Source organism: Enhydra lutris, unplaced genomic scaffold, assembly GCF_002288905.1.
Source record: "Enhydra lutris kenyoni isolate GAN:26980312 unplaced genomic scaffold, ASM228890v2 scaffoldscaffold60, whole genome shotgun sequence".
Lineage (NCBI taxonomy): Eukaryota > Metazoa > Chordata > Mammalia > Carnivora > Mustelidae > Enhydra > Enhydra lutris.
In genome coordinates, this window is record NW_019154144.1 from 1,812,066 (window position 1) to 1,834,458 (window position 22,393).

The 22,393-nt window shown below is 40.5% G+C and overlaps 1 protein-coding gene across 2 annotated transcripts in view; it reads left to right on the forward strand.

The window, feature by feature from the left end:
* The window catches only part of LOC111158574 (microtubule associated scaffold protein 2), a 586,722-nt gene that overhangs the window by 495,283 nt on the left and 69,046 nt on the right, over positions 1-22,393 (forward strand). The window contains exon 1 of one of the 2 annotated variants that reach the window (XM_022520695.1): positions 20,028-20,081. The exons of the other annotated variant lie outside the window; for it this stretch is intronic. Within the exon in view, the coding sequence (XP_022376403.1) occupies positions 20,028-20,081 (54 nt within the window). Of the gene's footprint in view, positions 1-20,027; positions 20,082-22,393 lie in introns of those variants that run through there. 2 annotated transcript variants of the gene reach the window in all.

Consider the following 22,393-nt stretch of genomic DNA (forward strand, 5'->3'; position numbering starts at 1 on the left):
TGATAGGAATGAATGCAGTTTAGCCTTAATCCTGGCTATTGTTGACAAAGGGACATTTTATGACCCCTCATTCAGTACATGAAAGAAAAAAAGGCCAGATTTCAGATTCCAGAGTAAATGATAATCTGCTCTGATTAGATATTGTCTTTTCAGTTTATTAAACAAATGTCACAGTAATAACGTCACATGATCTACTCTTTCCCAGAGCCTTGGGTCTTTACCTCTTCATAATTTCTGTGCTGCCCAGAGATGTTCTTAAGGTCTCCAACATATTCATGAGTCCCTCAGATGCAAAGTCCACATCATTATGTCTTCTTTACTGCTGCCCCTTCCATCGTCTTACTGGAGTTCCCCATTCATACTTCATACTTGCTGACCACTTGCTCATATACACATCCCTTTCCGGATACAACATTCTTTCTTCCAAGTCAGACCTGCTTTTTGAGATTATTTTTTTTTTTCATTTGGAAGTTCATTTATTGAGAGCCAGTGGATGGATGACGTCTAAAGTTTGTCTAAAAATGTCTTTTTCCCCCCAATTGTTGAAAGACAGTTTCACTTGGGAGTCCTGTAGCAGGCGGATGGGTAATTTTTCCCAGCATTGTTTATTCCACTGTTCTCTGGTCTCCATCATCCTCTGGTCTCCATCATCTCTAAGGAGATAACTCTCAGCCTGTGTTGCTCTTTTTTTTTTTAATTAATTTTTTTAAATTTCTTTTCAGTGTGCCAGAATTCATTGTTTATGTACCACACCCAGTGCTCCATGCAATACGTGCCCTCTATAATACCCACCATCAGGCTCACCCAACCTCCCACCCCCTGCCCCTTCAAAACCCTCAGATTGTTTTTCAGAGTCTGTAGTCATCTCCCCCTCCAATTTCCCCCAACTCCCTTCTCCTCTCCATCTCCCCATGTCCTCTGTGTTATTTCTTATGCTCCACAAATAAGTGAAACCATATGATAAATGACTCTCTCTGCTTGACTTATTTCACTCAGCATAATCTCTTCCAGTCCTGTCCATGTTGATACAGAAGTTGGGTATTCATCCTTTCTGATGGAGGCATAATACTCCATAGTGTATATGGACCACTTCTTCCTTATCCATTCGTCCATTGAAGGGCATCTTGGTTCTTTCCACAGTTTGGCGACCATGGGCATTGCTGCTATGAACACTGGGGTATAGATGGCCCTTCTTTTCACTACATCTGTATCTTTTGGGTAGTGCAATTTCAGGGTTAGGGAAGCTCTATTTTTAATTTCTTAAGGAATCTCCACACTGTTTTCCCAAAGTGGCTGCAGCAACTTGCATTTCCCCCAACAGTGTAAGAGTGTTCCCCTTTCTCCACATCCTCTCCAACACACGTTGTTTACTGTCTTGTTAATTTTGGCCATTCTAACTGGTGTAAGGTGGTATCTCAATGTGGTTTTGATTTGAATCTCCCTGATGGCTAGTGATGATGAACATTTTTTCATGTGTCTGATAGCCATTTGTATGTCTTCATTGGAGAAGTGTCTGTTCATGTCTTCTGCCCATTTTTTGACATGATTATCTGTTTTGTGTATGTTGAGTTTGAGAAGTTCTTTATATTGATGCAGAAAAAGCATTTTACAAGATACAGCATCCATTCCTGATTAAAGTGCTTCAAAGTATAGGGATAGAGGGAACATTCCTCAACTTCATAAAGTCTATCTATGAAAAACCCACAGCAAATATCATCCTCAATGGGAAAAAGCTCACAGCCTTCCTGTTGAGATCAGGAACATGACAAGGATGCCCACTCTCACCACTCTTGTTCAACATAGTATTAGAAGTCCTAGCAACAGCCATCAGACAACAAAGAGAAATAAAAAATATTCAAATTGGCAAGAAGAAGAAGAAGTCAAACTCTCTCTTCGCAGATGACATGATACTTTATATGGAAAACCCAAAAGACTCCACCCCAAACTACTAGAACTCATACAGCAATTCAGTAATGTGGCAGGATTCAAAGTCAATGTACAGAAATCTATTGCTTTCTTATACACTAACAATGAAAATACAGAAAGGGAAATTAGAGAATCAATTCCATTTACTATAGCACCAAGAACCATAAGATACCTGGGAATAAACCTAACCAAAGAGGTAAAGGATCTGTACTCAAGGAACTACAGAACACTCATGAAAGAAATCGAAGAAGACACAAAAAGAGGGAAGACCATTCCATGCTCATGGATTGGAAAAAAACATTGTTAAAATGTCTATACTGCCTAGAGAAATCTATACTTTTAATGCCATTCTGATCAAAATTCCACTGGTATCTTTCAAAGAGCTGGAGCAAACAATCCTAAAATTTGTATAGAATCAGAAGAGACCCCGAATTGCTAAGGAAATGTTAAAAAAGAAAAACAAAACTGGGGCATCACGATGCCTGATATCAAGATTTATTACAAAGCTGTGATCACCAAGACAGCATGGTACTGGCATAAAAACAGACACATAGACCAGTGGAACAGAGTAGAGAGCCCAGATATGGTGATCAACCATATGGTTACATGGATCAACTCTATGGTCAAATAATCTTCGACAAAGCAGGGAAAATATACAGTGGAAAAAAGACAGTCTCTTCAATAAATGGTGCTGGGAAAATTGGACAGCTATGTGTAGAAGAATGAAACTTGACCATTCTCTTACACCATACACAAAGATAAACTCGAATGGATAAAAGAGCTCAATGTGTTGCTTTTTTGGTAGATACTCTCCCCGCTGCAATCCCCGTGATTGATATAACAGTCTTCTGTTTGTTTTCTGTGTTCAGCAGTTACACCACACAGTACTTAGGGAGTGGATTTATTTTATTTACCTTGATTCATTTTTTTTTTTCAGTCCGAGGATTCATGTTACTTATTAATTCTGAAAAATTCTTGGTCATTATCATTTTCAGTAATGCCTCTCCCAATTCCCTCTATTCCTTTTTTTCTGGAATTCTCATGACATACATTGGTCTATTTCATTCTGTTTTCCAAGTCTCTTAATCTCTTTGGTATTTTCCATTTTTTTTTTGTTCTTTTGGGCTACATCTTGTGTAATTTCTTCAAGTCTGTAGTCCATGAATTATCTGTTCCGTAGAACTCCCCTATTAAGTTTCAATTATTATGTTTTCAAGTTTGAGAATTTATACTTGATTCTTTGATCATTTTTTACAGTCTCTGAATCATATTTTGGATAATTTGGATTGTCTCTTTAAAAAACCCATAGGGGAGCCTGGGTGGCTCAGTGGGTTAAAGCCTCTGCCTTTGGCTCAGGTCATGATTCCAGGGTCCTGGGATCAAGCCCTGCATCGGGCTCTCTGCTCAGCAGGGAGCCTGCTTCCTCCTCTCTCTCTGCCTGCCTCTCTGCCTATTTGTGATCTCTATCTGTCAAATAAATAAATAAATAAAAATCTTTGAAAAAAAAAATAAAAAACCCATAATATGCATACTTTTTTTGGAACACTGTTTATGATCATTTTAATATTGGAAATCTTCTGGATGTTGCTCTGTTGTTTGTTATTTCTGCTGACTTTAACATGAGACTTCTTGTGGATATGTTTTGTGATTTTAAAAAATATTGTGTGCTCCTCTTTTGGAACTCTATCCACAAGAATTCTTTGAGGCCTCATTTGAGAATGAATTCCTCTTGCGAGGTTTTGCTTTTCTCCAGACCCCAGGTCATTTCAGATTTAAATTCTTGGCTTACAGTTTTTTAAGATTAGGCAAATAGTATAATGAGGAACATGTGGGCTGGCCAGTGGTCCAAAATTATTAGGAAAATTTTTCCAATTTTTCTTTGTACCAATATGATCTTTAAATTTCATTTTAAAATTGTACAGTACAATGTATCAAACACGCAGAGAAGTATGGCAATTAATACAAGAGAGATGTGGACATATAATAATACCAAGATCAAATCAATGGTTTTTGTTTTATTTGTTCCACTTTTTTTTTCTTTCGAATTTAAGATTGTTTCACAATTCTCTTTCTTTCTTGGAAAAACGTGTCAATTTGCATTAGCAAAATATAAAAATTGCGTTCAAAGAGATTGAATACATGAGCCAAGATAATGATTTTATTTGAATACATATTAACTGAAACTCAGTTAATTTATGAGTAGGATTCGGGGTTTGCATTAGGGCTTGAAGGGAGTGGTACGCATTTGGAATACTTGAGGGGAAATGGAGGAGAGGATAAAAACAAATAAAAGGGTTGATAAGCAACAGCCCCGAGAGCACCACCGACGTTGGAAGCTCATAACCACAAGGACCCATGGGGCAATGTCCACATATGACTGTGGAGTTCTGCTTGGTACGGCTGGCAGAAGGACAAAGAGCTAGGGAACCCATAGGTAGAGTAGTTTCCAGAAGTGCTTCTCAGATTTAAGGTAAATACAAATCCGGGTATCTTGTTAAAATGTTGTATTTTGTAGAAAGGGAAATACCCAGACGTTCTGACAGAAGTTGGCTCCAAGGCCATGGTAGACACTGATACCCACTTTCCAGGTGCACCCCCTATTAGATTAGGAGCATATGGGAGTCAGATAATTAATGGCATTGTGAACCAGGTTCAAATAAAAGTGGGTCCCCTGAGTCCCTGGACCTCCGTGATTATTTCCTTAATTCATAAATGTATGATCAGAATGGATGTACTTAGCAATTAACAGACCCCTCACATTGCTTCTTTTGCATGCAGAGTAAGAACTAGTGAAGGAGCATTCCATAAATTGTCTCACCCTGAGTAAGGTAGCAAATTACAAACAGGATTGTATCCTAGAAGGAAGGGCAGAGGTTAGTGCCACTCTTAAAGACTTAAAGGATGCAAGGTCAGTGTTCCTCATCATATCCCCCGTTTATTTTCTTTTTTAAGATTTTATTTATTTGTCAGAGAGAGAGAGAAAGTGCACAAGCAGGGGGAGCAGCAGGCAGAGGGAGAAGCAGACTCCCTGCTGAGCAAGGATTCCCAATGCGGGACTTGATCCCAAGACTCTGGGATCATGACCTGAGCTGAAGGCAGATGCTTAACTGACTGAGCCACCCAGGTGTCTCTCATGTGCCCCATTTAATTCATCAGTCTTACCCCTGGGGGTGGGGGGAACAGATGGATCATGGTGAAACACACTGCCCCACCACAAACCTAACCAAAGAGCAGGCTGACTACACCTGGTGTGGTAATATTTACTAGAGTGGATGAACATAGATTCTGGTGTGTTGTATGTGGCTGTTAAGTTAGTAAAGGCAGTCTTCATGCCAATCAGAACAAAGCATCTGAAGCAGTTAACCCTCTATGGGATGAACAATATTACTGAGTAAAACCGTGCTCCACCATCCTGATGGTTCTTCTGTTCGCCATCATAGTAAGGTCTGTGGACTTAGGCCATGGAAACATCTGCAGAATTGGGCCACTGAATTGATGAAATCATATTAATCCAACCAGATGGGCAAAAAGTGGCAAGTACAGTGAAGTTCTTGTTAAGACACAGGTGGTCCAGAAGGAAGTGATAAACTCTTCAACGATACAGGGGATCAACACACTGATAATGTTTTGAGGGGCCCAGTGGTCTATGGCAAGGCCCAACATTTCCTCCAAAGTAAAGGATCACTTATTGTACCTTATACTTCTTATTGTTAGGAAAGAAATAAAATCCTTGGTAAACTGCTTTGGGTTTTGGAGGCAGCATTTTCCTCACCTGGAAATACTGCTATGGCCCATTTATTAGGTGACATTCAAAGAGTTCTGGAGTTGGTCTCAGACATCAGAGTTCCTAAGAGCTCCGCCATTTTCCTAGCTGGCTTCCCTTGCTCTCTTACTGGTTTTCTTGGCACACAATTCACTATAATTCATATGCTCTCAGATCTGTGTCTCAGACTGCTTTTGGAGCACTCAACCCAAGACCAGTTCATGGAAGGAATGAGGTAGTTACAGGTAGGTGGGGGAGGGCTGGGTTTTATTTGATGGTCAAGGATTACAGCAATGAAAACAAACCACTGTTATATGTAATTGGCCTCAAGTATCCTAACTGGATGCAGATCCGGGACAGGGGCTGCCTCACGGGCCTGAGTAAGGACTGCCTCCCAGTGAGCAAACAGTCTGAAAACCTCTTTCCGTTCCCCGGACACCAGCTTGTCATCTCCCCAGCAGTGTTTGGTTTTGGGAACTGCACACATGCCGTACACATATTTGGAGAAAATAGTTCTGAATAGAGGTGCCGCAGTCCTTCCTGCAGTCCCGTGTGGCTGACTTGGATTTCTTCCTTGGATTCCACATAGGCACGATGGTAGCTACATAATAAATCCTTCTGGATTTAATTTCATTTAAAAACTCTATCTAGTACCAAGCACTGTGATAGTCACAATCTTCATTCCCAATATTACATTTTAAAAATGTATGTTACAAATTGTGTGGTTTTTTGTAATAATTATTTTCATGTCATTAATTCATTCAACAAATATTACTTTGTTTTCTATACATCAGGCACTATTCTAGGCTAAGCTAATAGTGACTCTGGGATTTTTGCCACACAGCATTTTCCTATACAGATTTAAATGCCAGAGAACCGGAGTTATTATAGATTGATGGCATATTCTCTGTGTTTGTGTTTTTGAGTGTTTTGGGAGGTGGCACTCTTTCCTTCTTTGGATTATATGCTTCTAGATAATACAAACCATGTGACTGTGCTTTTAAAAAGTCTTTCATCATGTCTGGCACTGTTCTGTCCCCAGTGGGTGACTGAGTGACATCTTAACCACAACTGAGGACAAACACATATAAATACAAGTTCCTGAGTCCACAAACAATTATGATTAGTTTCATGAGGCTTGTAGAAACAAGACCCCGAGACTGTGTCAGTGTAGTTGGGTGCCATTTACTCCATTTCAAATCTGATAGCATGAGAGACAGACAAGGACTTTTCTCTCCTCTTCTCAGCTTTCCACTGATGAATTTTGCAGGGCCCCAATTTTAAAAAGATCTGAAAGACACCATATTTTGAAAGCACAACACGACAATATTTCCCCTACATAATGAATATATTAATGAATTCTGAAAGAAAGAGTTATGTTCCTGTCTTCTTAAAACAGCCATTTAAGCAAAACAAGTAGCATCCCCTGAAGGGTTTGTTAAGTTGCAGTACAGCAGAGCCTAGAGGACTGATGATAAATATGGATTTCAGGCAATCTGATTAATAATCTTGGTCCTGCCATGCATAAATGCTGTGGATTTTCTTAATAAAGCAAAACTCAGCTGGGACTCCATAAGTACCTTTCCAGCAAGGACACCTCGCCTTCTCAAGTGGCCCCATCCCCCAGTTTTCTCGTCTCACTAAACAGCACCACAAATCACTCACCATCCAGAACAGGAACCAAGAACACATCTCTGATTCCTCTCTTGGCCTTCACTCCCTCCCTGAAATCTAATCCACCCACACTGTTCACTCCACCTTCAAAATATATCCAAATTCACTTTTCATCCCCTGCACCGTCATCCTGGTCTGACCCACCAGACCTCCTACTTGGGTTATGTTCACCATCTCTAAACTGATCTCCCTGCCTCCCCTCTAGCCTCTCCCCCATCGTCCTCTGCAGAGTGGCCTGGGTGTTCTCTCAAACACATAAATCAGTTCATGCACTATCTATGTGAAAACCACCCAGCGGCACTTACCACAACAAATAAGTCACTTGATGGATGATCTGAGTCCTCCTTAATGCTTGAGCTTTATTTCCTTCTATTTGCCCCCTTATTCCTGGCATTCCAGCCACACCATCTTGTTACTTCTCAAACACCTCAAACCCATTATTATCTCAGGACCTGTGCATTTCTTGCTTCCTCTGGCTGGAACATTCTTCCCTCCACATTTTCACAAGTTTGACTCCTTCATAGCATTCAAATCACCTCTTCTCTGATTACTGCCAAGTAACCCACCCGACCCTCAGATACTCCTTATGCTATCACCCTGGCATTATTGTCTTGGTGGTATTTATAATCATATGAAATTATGTTATATGAAATTACATTATATTGCACCTGTGTTTATGTCTTTCCCACTAGAATACAATGTCATGAGGACAGAAACTCCACCTTGGCTCTCCAGAGCCTAGAACAGTGCCTGGTATCTTGTAGGCATTCAGAAATATTTGTTGAATGAATTAATGATATGAAAGGAATCATTGTAAAATGATTTGTAGCATACTTTAAAAAATGTAACATTAAAAATAAGATTGTGGGAGCACCTGGGTGGCTCAGTGGGTTAACTGCTGCCTTCGGCTCAGGTCATGATCTCAGGGTCCTGGGATTGAGTCCCACATCGGGCTCTCTGCTCGGCGGGGAGCCTGCTTCCCTTCCTCTCTCTCTGCCTGCCTCTCTGCCTACCTGTGATCTCTCTCTGTCAAATAAATAAAAAAAAATCTTTAAAAAAAAATAAGATTGTGACTCTCAAAGCACTTAACAGAGATCTATTTTTTAAATTCTGTTTAATTCAGGAAGGATTGGTGGCACAGTTACATGTGTTCATCACAGTACTGACCTTGTGGACAAAATCTAATGGGAAAACAACCTGAGTCCCATCTTCAGTGTCACCCAAGAACTGTGTCCTCAACCCAGATAGGGTGTGGGTCTTGGTGACTGGTTGGCTACATGACAAGGGAGGGAAGAACTCGACATCTCACTGAGATTCTGCACATAGATCACAGGGAGACCTGCAGGCCCACCAGTAATAATTAGGAAGTTACGAGTTAATGGTGAGTATCCATTTTGGGAGAGAAGGCTAAGCTAAAAGTTTTCCAAGGTGATAGTTCCACTTGGTCTCCAGGAAACACAGCAATAGGTTTGCTCAAGGTCATTCCAGGGATTACTGTCAGAAAAGGAAAAAACAGAGGGCTATAGCCTTTCGACTCTGTGCCATTTTCCAGATCGCAGTTTGCCAAGCTGGGCAATATTTTGGACAGGCCTAGGGATCACTAGAAACTGCAACATATCAAAACAATAATAAAGGAATCTAGAAGTTTTGGTTGACTACAAGTTGTTATCCTGCCTTCTTTGTGACTTTGTCTCCAGCTGGCCCTGGAAAGAAGACGTGTGCAGTTACATTACCTTCACTCACACTTTATTGAGGAATCCTGCGAATATGTTATGTATGGATTTCTCCAGTTCAGCCCATGAAAAGGAACAGACATTTTTTCTTTCTTTGACTACAACCATTCTGGATTCCCAAATATCTACTATCATTGCACAGATGATACACTTAAAACCATTTTTAAGTGTACAGTTTGGTGGCACTAAGGACATTCATATTGTCATACAACCACCACCATCATCTCCAGAACTTTTTAGTCTTCCTGAAATGAAACTCTGTCCCAGTCACACACTAACTCCCCAGCTCCTGGCCACCACCAGCCTACTTTCTGTCTCTGTGAATGGGACTACTCCAGGTACCTCACACACACCCACTTCTCAGTTTTATCAATTGCTGAGCTAGGAATGTTTTAAAATGTTACTGCACCAAAACTCACATAAATGGGGGCACCTGGGTGGCTCAGTGGGTTAAGCCTCTGCCTTCGGCTCAGGTCATGGTCTCGGGGTCCTGGGATCGAGCCCCGCATTGGGCTCTCTGCTCAGCAGGGAGCCTGTTTCCGCCTCTCTCTCTGCCTGCCTCTCAGCCTACTTGTGCGCTCTCTCTCACTCTCTCTCTCTCTCTGTCAAATAAATAAATAAATAAATAAATAAATAAATAAATATCTTTAAAAAAAAAACTCACATAAATGTACAACAAAAGTGTGAAATTTACGGTATGTAAAGGATTCCCCAATATATACCTGACTTAATGAAAATTCTTGCTTAATTTCCCCAGGACCAGATTGGTCCAGAGAGGATGTGACGGGAGTTGAGGACTCTTGTATCAGCTGAATGTCCCTATGGTGTGGGGACTTGACTCTGTTTTCCCAGTGCTCTGCAGAGATCTCGAAGACCAAAAGTGCACATGTGACAACAAGGATAAACTTGGAGGACATCACGCTGAATGAAAAGTGCCAGATGAAAAAGAACAGAGACTGTGTGACTGCACTCATCTGAGGTATGAGCAGTAGTCAAATTCACAGGGACAGAGAGGAGAATGGCGGTTGCCAGGGGCTGGGGGGAGGGGAAACTGGGAGTCAGAGTTTAATGGTAACACAGTTTCAGTTGGAGAAAATGAAACAGTTCTAGAGATGGATGGTGGTGAAGATTGCACAACAGTGTACTTAACACAACTGAATTATATGCTTAAAATGGTCAAAGGGTAAATTTTGTTTTATATTTTATTTTATTATTTACTATATTTATATTTCACAATAAAAAAAATTGAAAACATTTGAAAAAGAATGGAGAGTGTTAAGAAGGTCCCTAAACCTCTCAAGGGTACTCCCAATCTAGGATATTCCCCCACCCCCAAAGCTGTCTAAAGATCAGACCTACCTAACTTAACCCTCCTGCTCACTACACACTGTATGTGACCACAGTAGAGTTCCTGTCACACCATCACCATAGCAGAGGACTGGGGAGGGAGTAACCCTGGTATTGCGACACTTGTTTCAGGTGTAACCAAAGCTCTTGGGGTTCCACTGAACCTCAAACCAACCGTAACTATGAATAACTCTTCAGGGATTTCTCACAAGTAATACGGTAAAACCATCTGTAGTGGCTCTGCTCCTAGCCAACACCTATTTCAGCCTAATAGGAACCCCAAAACATCTTTTCAGGCTCAGTGTGAGAGCATCTCACAAACCCACTGTTTGATCAATTGATTTCACTCACAAGCTATTCTTGATGCTCTCATAAACCCCTAACCCTACACATGATTCCCTATACTTTTTTCCTTCCAGAAGTTTGTATTTAAAAAAAAAAAAAAGACTACTGTCAAAACAACCTTTGGTTTCTCCTTTGTATTGGTAAAAGGAAACTATGATTAAAGCTTAGATCAATTTCAATGAGAACAGAGGCATCGAGTATGTAACCATGTGCATGAGATCTTAATAAGATTAATTTATAGGTTGTTACTGTTATGAGAAAAAAGGGGGTAGGTAGATGCAGGTAGCCCTTTGTAACGGCAGTAAGAAATACTGCTGGGGGTGAGACAATAGCCTTGAGCAAGTTATGTACAGTAAGACATAAAAATGGACCTGTCTTTTTCAGTTCATATGGATACAAGAGCTGAGAATGTGTCCACCAAAAATCATACACCAATGGAGTCAAACTCAAATTCTACTCAGAGGTGATAATCCAATATAAGTCATTCATAAATCTAAATGTCCTAAGACATTTCCCCTATTTGCAATGCCGGCAAAGGTGGTTTAATTATTTTTCAGTTTTAAAATAAAATGACCTGTAATGGAAAAGTCAGAATTGACTTTGATGATTATAAATCATCAAATGTCTATTTATGGGAAAATGTCTATTGGGAAAATGTCTATTTGGGAAATATCTTGGGAAAATGTCTATTTATGTCTTCTGCCAATTTTTTAATTGAAGTATTCATTTTTGGGGTGTTGAGTTTTATAACATCTTCATATATTTTACACACTAAATGGGAAAGAAATAGAAAGCCTGAACAGACCCATAACTAGTAAGGAGATTGAAACAGTCATCAAAAATCTCCAAACAAACAAAAGCCCAGGGCCAGATGGCTTCCCAGGGGAATTCTACCAAACATTTAAGAAGAACTAATTCCTATTCTCCTGAAACTGTTCCGAAAAATAGAAATGGAAGGAAAACTTCCAAACTCATTTTATGAGGCCAGCATCACCTTGATCCCAAAACCAGACAAGGATCCCATCAAAAAAGAGAACTACAGGCCAATATCCTTGATGAACACACATGCAAAAATTCTCGCCAAAATACTAGCCAATAGGATTCAACAGTACATTAAAAGGATAATTCACCACAATCAAGTGGGATTTATTCCAGGGCTGCAAGGTTGGTTCAACATCCGCAAATCAATCAATGTGATACAACACATTAATAAAAGAAAGAACAAGAACCATATGATACTCTCCATAGATGCTGAAAAAGCATTTGACAAAGTACAGCATCCCTTCCTGATCAAAACTCTTCAAAGTGTAGGGATAGAGGGCACATATCTCAATATTATCAAAGCCATCTATGAAAAACCCACCGCAAATATCATTCTCAATGGAGAAAAACTGAAAGCTTTTCCGCTAAGGTCAGGAACACGGCAGGGATGTCCGTTATCACCACTGCTATTCAACATAGTACTAGAAGTCCTAGCCTCAGCAATCAGACAACAAAAGGAAATTAAAGGCATCCAAATCGGCAAAGAAGAAGTCAAACTAGCACTCTTTGCAGATGATATGATACTATATATGGAAAACCCAAAAGACTCCACTCCAAAACTGCTAGAACTTGTACAGGAATTCAGTAAAGTGTCAGGATATAAAATCAATGCACAGAAATCAGTTGCATTTCTCTACACCAACAACAAGACAGAAGAAAGAGAAATTAAGGAGTCAATCCCATTTACAATTGCACCCAAAACTATAAGATACCTAGGAATAAACCTACCCAAAGAGACTAAGAAGCTATACACAGAAAACTATAAAGTACTCATGAAAGAAATTGAGGAAGACACAAAGAAATGGAAAAATGTTCCATGCTCCTGGATTGGAAGAATAAATATTGTGAAAATGTCTATGCTACCTAAAGCAATCTACACATTTAATGCGATTCCTATCAAAGTACCATCCATTTTTTTCAAAGAAATGGAACAAATAATCCTAAAATTTATATGGAACCAGAAAAGACCTCGAATAGCCAAAGGAATATCGAAAAAGAAAGCCAAAGTTGGTGGCATCACAATTCCGGACTTCAAACTCTATTACAAAGCTGTCATCATCAAGACAGCATGGTACTGGCACAAAAGCAGACACATAGATCAATGGAACAGAATAGAGAGCCCAGAAATAGACCCTCAACTCTATGGTCAACTCATCTTCGACAAAGCAGGAAAGAATATCCAATGGAAAAAAGACAGCCTCTTCAACAAATGGTGTTGGGAAAATTGGACAGCCACATGCAGAAAAATGAAATTGGATCATTTCCTTACACCACACACGAAAATAGACTCAAAATGGATGAAGGACCTCAATGTGAGAAAGGAATCCATCAAAATCCTTGAGGAGAACACAGGCAGCAACCTCTTCGACCTCAGCCGCAGCAACATCTTCCTAGGAACATCGCCAAAGGCAAGGGAAGCAAGGGCAAAAATGAACTATTGGGATTTTATCAAGATCAAAAGCTTTTGCACAGCAAAGGAAACAGTTAACAAAACCAAAAGACAACTGACAGAATGGGAGAAGATATCTGCAAATGACATATCAGTTAAAGGGCTAGTGTCCAAAATCTATAAAGAACTTAGCAGACTCAACACCCAAAGAACAAATAATCCAATCAAGAAATGGGCAGAGGACATGAACAGACATTTCTGCAAAGAAGACATCCAGATGGCCAACAGACACATGAAAAAGTGCTCCACATCACTCGGCATCAGGGAAATACAAATCAAAACCACAATGAGATATCACCTCACACCAGTCAGAATGGCTAAAATTAACAAGTCAGGAAATGACAGATGCTGGCGAGGATGCGGAGAAAGGGGAACCCTCCTACACTGTTGGTGGGAATGCAAGCTGGTGCAACCACTCTGGAAAACAGCATGGAGGTTCCTCAAAATGCTGAAAATAGAACTACCCTATGACCCAGCAATTGCACTGCTGGGTATTTACCCTAAAGATACAAACGTAGTGATCCGAAGGGGCACGTGCACCCGAATGTTTATAGCAGCAATGTCTACGATAGCCAAACTATGGAAAGAACCTAGATGTCCATCAACAGACGAATGGATAAAGAAGATGTGGTATATATACACAATGGAATACTATGCAGCCATCAAAAGAAATGAAATCTTGCCATTTGCGACGACGTGGATGGAACTAGAGGGTATCATGCTTAGCGAAATAAGTCAATCGGAGAAAGACAACTATCATATGATCTCCCTGATATGAGGGAGAGGAGATGCAACATGGGGGGTTAAGGGGATAGGAGAAGAGTAAATGAAACAAGATGGGATTGGGAGGGAGACAAACTGTAAGTGACTCTTAATCTCACAAAACAAACTGAGGGTTAATGGGGGGAGGGGGGTTGGGGGGGTGGGATTATGGACATTGGGGAGGGTATGTACTATGGTGAGTGCTGTGAAGTGTGTAAACCTGGCGATTCACAGACCTGTACCCGTGGGGATAAAAATATATTATATGTTTATAAAAAATAAAATTAAAAAAAAAAGTTTTCAAATTTATTTTTAATTTTAAGGATAGTGTATGATTATTATAAAAATTGAAACAATATAGTTAAATAAAAATCTTTGGTTAAAAATAAAAAATAAAAATAAATACAATTTAAAAATTAAAATAAATTAGTTATTGCTCTAAAACATAGAGCATTTATAAGGTTTTCTCTGAAAATATATACCAACAGACCTTCTAACTTTGCTAAAGGCTCACTCCTGTCCCAGTGTATGAAAATATGCAAAGAATTAAAACCATCTCAAACTTTTTAAAATATTGAGAACCAAAAATGTCCCAGATTTCATCAGCCTATGAGGTCACAGCTTCCTTTTATGCCAAATTACAGTAGTCTAAACCCCCATTCTGTATGTCTTCAAGAAGTTCAGTCTTTTTTTTCAGATATTCAAACACTTTGGAGACTCCTTAGAAAATTTTATGGTGGAGGGTACCTCCCTCCCTAGCCCTAGGCTTGCTACCATGTTACATGTCCAGTTTATCTCCCTCAAAGGAAGTTTCACTGAGCATTTTTCCACTTCTAAAAGCCCAAGGGAAGGACTGTCATTTCCTATCCCCAGCCCAGGGCCCCATCCCAATTTCTTCAGTGACCTAAGGACGTTTTGTCTGGGGGTGGTCACTTCCTACAAGGAAAATCTTACTCCTACCAGGAGGCCCTCAAAAGACAAAAAACAGGCACTGGATTTTAATATCTAATTCTCATTCCCAACTAGAAGGAGCCAGGGCTCATGGAGGGGATGGCTGCTCCCAGATCTGAAGCAGGAAATATCTGAGATGAGCCTAGGATACAGAAGGCGAGGAGTGTAGAGTTGTGTTAAAAGAGCACAGGGACCAACAAGAAGGTGCTCTCATTGGCCAGGGATGAAATAAACTGAGCGTCTAAAAAGGATAATAAATGCAACTGACTAAGACACATTGTGTGTATTAACATAAAAATATGTTTATAATATTTTGAAAGAGTGAGAGAAAGAAAACAACCTCATTGGGTACCATCACAACACCAAGTCTTCCTTCAAAATATTGGCACTTGAAAGGATTAAGCACTGATCCCATCTTTCCTGTAATAAACTGTATTGCAGGGAACTGAAGTCACCCTAGTCGATGATGAAAAATTTTTTCGTACGTAAAAAAATTCCAGCTAGTAAATGCAGAAGTGTGATGGGATCAGAACATCCTATTCTAAGTCCCAGTGAAATAATTGATTCAGGAATAATCACTAACAGATGGAATCATCTGTTAGAGGAAAGGTTGATGGGGAATTTTACAAGGAGGAGGTGAAGCTGTCACACCTGATCCACGGTAGCCTCACTAAAAATGGGCCAGCCAGACATCATGTGCTTCCTGGTGGGATATAATATAGTACACACACAACATCACAGCTGAGATATTGCTGCCCAAGTAAATGAAACCTGAATCTCATCCAGCCGCAAGAACATTTCATTTCAGGGATGTAGGAACAAGGGAAATGGCATGACAAAGGAAGCAAAGAGGCAAAACCAGAATGTGGGACATTCTACAGGGCAGTCAACCCAGTTTCTGAGCAAGTCAGCTCCCGGGGCAGGGCTGGGGGTTGGTTAGAAAGGGAGGGTGGGGGAGAGGGGTGGTAGGGGACCTGGGTGGCTCAGTGGTTAACGCCTCTGCCTTCAGCTCAGTTCATGATCTCAGGGTCCTGGGATTGATCCCTGCTTCCGGCTCTCTGCTCAGTAGGGAACCTGCTTCCTCCTCTCTCTCTGCCTGCCTCGCTCGCTGCCTACTTGTGATCTTTGTCTGTCAAATAAATAAATAAAATCTTAAAAAAAAAAAAAAAGGGAGGGCAGTGGGAGGGCACTGGGGTTGACAAACTAGGTCTAAGAGACAACACCAAGTGTAGTTTGTGGACCTAGTTTCTCAAGAAAACCAGCTAAACCAGTAAAATAATTTGAGAAATCAGGAAAATTTTGTTACGAAGTAGCCATTAGATGCCAAGGATGTATTGTTTGGTGTTTGTTTGGTGTTTTAATGACATTGTGATTATATAAAAATGTTCATAATTTTTACCAGTGCATAATAAAGTGTGCTAGGTTTTGCTTCAAAATACTTTAAGAAAATCAAAGGGACACATGGAAATAAAGTAAGAAAAATCTCTTTAATTGCTGAATCTGGGAGTTGGAGGCATGGAAAAAAAAAAAAAAGGAAAAAAGGGGAATAGAGGAAATGTGCCAAAGTCTTGACCGCTGTTGAAACAAGAAATGGGTATATGAAGGTCCTTTGTATTTATCCCTCCATTTTTGAGTAGATTTCAAGCGTTTTAATGTATAAGGAAAGAAACATGGCACAACTCCAGGACATTAGTGCGTCTCTCAAAATCCGGGTTATTTGTGCTGAGATCTTACCATGCCTGCGATCTCAGCAACTCCTTGTGGGATGGGCTGGGCCACCCCAGTCGCCTGCCCTTACTGCCTTCTGCACAAGAAGGGAAGCTGGAGAGCACTTGATGTCATGAGCACTGTGTGTTTTAGGCAACTGATGATAACTAAATTCTACCTCTGAAACTGATAAAAAAGAAAATTCAGGCAGCTTTACAGAAATAACTTTAAAAACCCTAGGATACCAACAGGCAAAGACTATAGATACATAATTCACAAAAGAGAAAATGCGTATTGCTAAGGAACAAATTACTTGTGCAAAGAAATGCAAATTAAAAAGTACAGTGGTTTTAAATATCTCCTATTAGTAAGTGTTAAAAATAATAAGCTGTGAATAAAAGGGCGGGGGGAGCTGAATCCTGGCTTTCTTGTGCAGCCTTCTGAACCCCACCCTAATCTCCCATGGGCCATTGGGTGGGCAAGCGCTCCCATGCATCATCCAACAACAAGAAGTAATTTTCTAGTACGGTGCAATCTACATTCTAATGGAGAAAGAAACAGTTTCCTAAGGTGCAGAAAGACAATTGTGCCAAAGAAGTCATGCTTTACATTACTGTGGGGAGAAGTACATTACGGTGGTTCTTCTTAGCACCTCCCCAGATCCTGCTGGTTCCTTCTACAGCAGGGGCTTTGCTCTATCCGTGACTTGATCAGATAGGTATCTCTTGTGCAAGGACTGTCTGTCTCCAGGTAGAACGCAAATCACCACTTTAAAATAGATAGATAGCTGTGTTAAAATACACGTGACAAAAAATTTACCATTTTAACCATTTCAGTGGACATGAGCTCAGGGGCATGCCGCACATTTGCATTTTATGCAACCAATCTTTAGGATTCTTTTTATCTTGCAAATACCCACCCCCTAGTCCCTAGCAACCACCATTCTACTTTCTGTCTCTACGGATTTGACTGCTCCGGGTACCTCCTATAAATGGAATCATACAGTCTCTTTGTCTTTTCGTGACTGGCTTACTTCACTTAATGTCCCCAAGTTATATCCACGTAGAGGCATGCGTCAGAATTCCCTTCCTTTTTAAGGCTGAATCATATTTCACTGTATGAATAAATCACATCTTGTCCATTCATCAGTCAGTGGACACTTGAGTTGTTCCCGCCTTTGGGCTGCTGTGAACCTGGGTGCACCAACGCACTGCTTCTTGCAATAGAAAGGTCTTCTCCCAAGGTTTCAAAAGTCCCAGGAACAGCTCTCCATGCAGGTTTCAGCTCAGGGTGGCATGAGCTTCTCTCCCTCTGAGAGGTGTGTCCAGGCTTCCTGCTTCAGAGAGTAAGCCTGTGTGAGAGGGAGGGAGGCTGGTGCCTCTGACATGACCTAGCTTGGGCTGTGCTCACTGTCTTCCACCAGAGCCCTCTATTTTCAAACAATAAAAATCAATCACTCAATTAATTAATTAATTTAAAACACACACACACACACACACACACATGCTGGCAAGAGGGTAAAAAAAAAGTGGAAATTTGCTCTCTTACTCCTATTTCCCATTTCCCAAGGGTAAGATGTTCTTCTCTGAACAGTGTGCATTTTCCCAGAAGCTTTCTTCTGGACATTTACAAATGGGTCTATGTGTATAGTTTGGCTTTGTGTTTTATAAAAGTTTATTTCCTCATTCAACAATGTTTCCATATGGTGGAAAGGTGCTGGATATCTAGGATGTTTCCCATTTCTATGCTGTTAGAAATAGTACTAAATGGAATATCCTTATGCATATATCCTTGCATATTTACATGAGTATTAATGTAGGAGATATACATTTAAAATTTTGATAGGAATTTAATTTAAATACATACATACAATTTTGGTAGATACAGCCATGTTTCCTTCCTAAACAACTATGCTAAGTTACCTGTTAGTTTTTTGTTTTATTTTGTTTTTTTTTTTAGTATAGTTGTTACCCAAGTGTTTACCGGTGAGCTTTGAAGAAAGGTTTGAACTTATTTTTTCAAGTTTAGGGCACACTTTTCAGTCTGTTTGTATTTGATCACCAAATAGCCTTGTCCTCTCTCCAAGCAAATTGAAATAGCCTGTACTCCTTAATTCAAACCTCCTTGGAAGATCTCAAGTTAGTAAAATTATCTAATTTTTACAACTATTGTCTGTTCATAATCTTACAAATTTAGCGGGCCAAGGGGTAATTGTACATTTCTTCATGTGGTACATTGCAGGGTTTCTTCTTTGAGTTATCAGGAATTATCAAGTTGACCTCATAAACATTTGCCTCTTTTATTTTATTTTATTTTATTTTATTTTATTTTATTGCCTCTTTTATTTTTAAGATTACATAAATATATATGTTTTCAATACCACATCTCTTTGGGGGGGAGGGGCTTTTGCCTCCATCCCCTTCTCTTTCTGATTTTTAACTGTTTTGAAAAATTACTCATTGCCTAGAAAGATCAAGTCCTCTAGGGCTTTTATGCTAATATGCCCAGCAGAAAGATTTGCCCCAAACCCCAATTTTAATTACTTAAACCACTTGAATGGTCTGTGCATGTCTGCCTCCGCAAGCGATTCCACATTGATATCTCAATTACAAAGATACCATCAAATAAGGCAAATTTGTTCACGGCACACCGATTTGAAAATGAGCCATTGGTGGTTCCCAGCAGCAAGCAGTACTCAGAGGAGGAGCTCCATGGAGGAAAGACCATATACTTCACGCCTATAGGGTTCTGTACTTCTCAGGAACACAGCAAGCCTGTATTCGAGCAGAGCCCAGTCCCTCCCGGCGGCTTCCGCAGGGCTCAGTCCAGAGTACCCGTGGAAGACCAGGCTCTTCTTTTGTGTATCCTGCGTCCTCTCCAGGCGTGTCTGCGGCGCGCAGAGGCGCATCGGCGCGCTCAGGGGTTGGGTGGGAGCGGCCGCGGCGCCCGGGAAGGGCAGGCGGCTGGCCTCCCAGGGAGCTGGCGCTGGGAAATGCTTGCTGGTTCTGCGACTATTGATTTGCCTCCTTCAGAGGATTCCAGGGGCAAAGTGACCCTCCCAGCCGCCTGTCCCTCCCCTCCCAGCTCCCGCCCTGCCCCTCCCAGCAGCAGGAGCCTAACGCCGCCACCGCGCTGCGCTCCTCCTCCCGTTCCTCCGGCTCCGGATTCCTGAAGTTATTAGGAGAAATAAGGTAGCCGAGGGGGACCACATGGAAGTTGTGACAGCTCCCGGCGGCGCACCCCTCTCGCCTGAGCCATTACCTCGCCTTAGGAATTACCCGCTGACACGTTGAATGAAGGAGGGCCCCTTGCCAGCCAGCCTGCCGGGATGGGCCACTGCTGCTCCAAGCCTTATAACTGCCTTCAGTGCCTGGACAAGACGGTACTTGCCTTCCTCCTCCCTTCTCTCCCCTCCCTCCTTTGAAAGAGCAGAGAGAAAGCCTGAGCCAGCCACCTCTGTCTCTCTCCCCTCCTATGTGTGTGCGCTTTGTTGGTGAGCCCGAGGCTGCCCTTACGGGTTCCAGTGTGCTGAATTGTGAGTGCCGTTTGCAGAAACATTTGGTCTCACCTACTCTGCAGTGCCTTACATAATTCTCTATTCCTACAGTCTTAAATGCAGCTGTTGCATTTGCCCGAAACAGCAGGGCTCCGCTCAAACATCTTGAAATCCAGACTGCCAAGAAATCCTTGGAATATTCCTAATGCATTTTAATGTACCTATGAAACCCCAGACGCTCCGGTGGGGAATTTAGATGAGCTAGACATGCTTCTTTTGGCCAACTGCTAACTTTGAAAGTTTGCCACTCTTTTTTATAAACCACATTCATCCTTGTAATTTATATCCTTAAGGTCAGAAAAGAAAGCAGGGTGCTGTTGTCCTCGCTGTACTTCTTTGCATCACACAGGGGTGAATAACATAGAGGTAAAACCTTAAGCAGCCCCGGAGTCCGAGGGGAGGGTGTATTCGAGTCTTCACTGGAAGGAAAATTCACAGCCAGGGACCTGAGAATAGAGCAGGAGCAAGTGAGAACTGTATGACAATTCCAACACAAAGCCTTTCTTTGCTTTTGACATTTGCTTCTGAGTTTACACAGAGGTTGGGAGATGCTGTTAATTTCACTACTAGAAATTATGTTGGCACAAAATCTTGTCTCTGTGATTTTTTTTTTCTCACATACATTTGGATTTCTCCAAGATGCATGAAATGGGACCTAATAAAGGGTTGAAATTGCCTCTTCTCTACCCACATGGGCATCGGCTATATAGATAGCTTGAGGTATAGTGTGTGACCAGGTGAAGGAAAGTAAATAGTTTAATATAAAACTCATTACAAGGCGGTCACTTGGGAACATCTTCGTTATCAGTTCTGTTTATGAACTTTGACCTAGGAAAATTACACTGATATTTTAAAAGTTACCCGTAGTTTTGTTCCAGTAGGGGTAACTGTTTTCAATGGGTTTTGCTTTTACTACCATGAGTATGAACTAAAATATTTATATACACATTCATGAGCTTTTAACAAATACAAATAAAAGACATTTGCACTCAATTATCTGCAAATTTGATATCGAAGCGATTAAGCCCTTTTTCAAGAGAAGTGGTCGCCAAAAGGTGTTGAAAGAAGCTTTGTCACGGTAGTTGTAATAAAAGGGAAGAATTTGTTGAATGTACAACAACATTACAATGTCCAGATTCCTAAGTCATGGTTCAAAGGTTTTAGAAATAGAAGCTGACATCCGCAGGCCTTCTTTGAGAAAATAAAGTTTAAAGTGACTCTGTCCTCCTTTTGGGTTTCAAATCAAGTTCTTGACAATAATCATCCCTGTGTCATTCTTTAATTTGGAGATTTTGGAAGTCAAATAGTATGTCTTCTCTTCAGCAGTGTGATGTTTAAGTTAACTTTTAAATGTTTCTACTTTGCAACTTCAAACTTACTGCAAATTATTCTTTCCGGACGAAAACTTAAAAACTGCCATCTGTCAACTTTCTCATTAGGTATAAACCATATGTCTTGACTTTCCTTTGCCATAGTTCAGAGCATATCCCTAGGGAGGTTTTGAAACTACATAGTCATAGGTGCTCATCTTAGGAATTGAGGATTTTCTTTTTTAAAATTAAAAAAGTCATTGTTTTATTTAGTTGACTGCCCGTAAGGATACCTTCACAGGCAGGATGCCAAAATCATTTGTTTATTCAGCGGTTACCTATAGGGCCAGGCATTGGATGCTGAGGGTATTACGGGATTCCTCTCCAGTCTCCAGCTTCTTTAAATCCCAAGGTAAAAAATCTACCAGTCTGTTCATTAGCTCTAACAATCCCAGCATCAACATTTCAAAGAGGCCTGATGAAATAATTGATAAACCTTGCTTCCTTTAGACCAGCCTAATCAACCACAAAAAAAAAAAAAAAAAGAAAGAAAGAAACATTTCCCCAGAACTTTATATGGGCACAAAATAAAAAAACTTAACTTTGAGAACTCAATTTTTGAAATGTTAAAACAATTTCTAATTACAGTGTAGCTTCAATATGTTCTATAAAGAGTCGTGGGACAATTAAAGATACTTTATACTTTTAAGTAATAGTTTCAAAGATGAGGCTAAGAAATGTAAACCCGAAGATGCTGCTTTCGCCTTTATTTACTGGGAGAAAGTATAGAATCTTGCCTGAAGTATAAAATAAATAAAAATGTGTTAA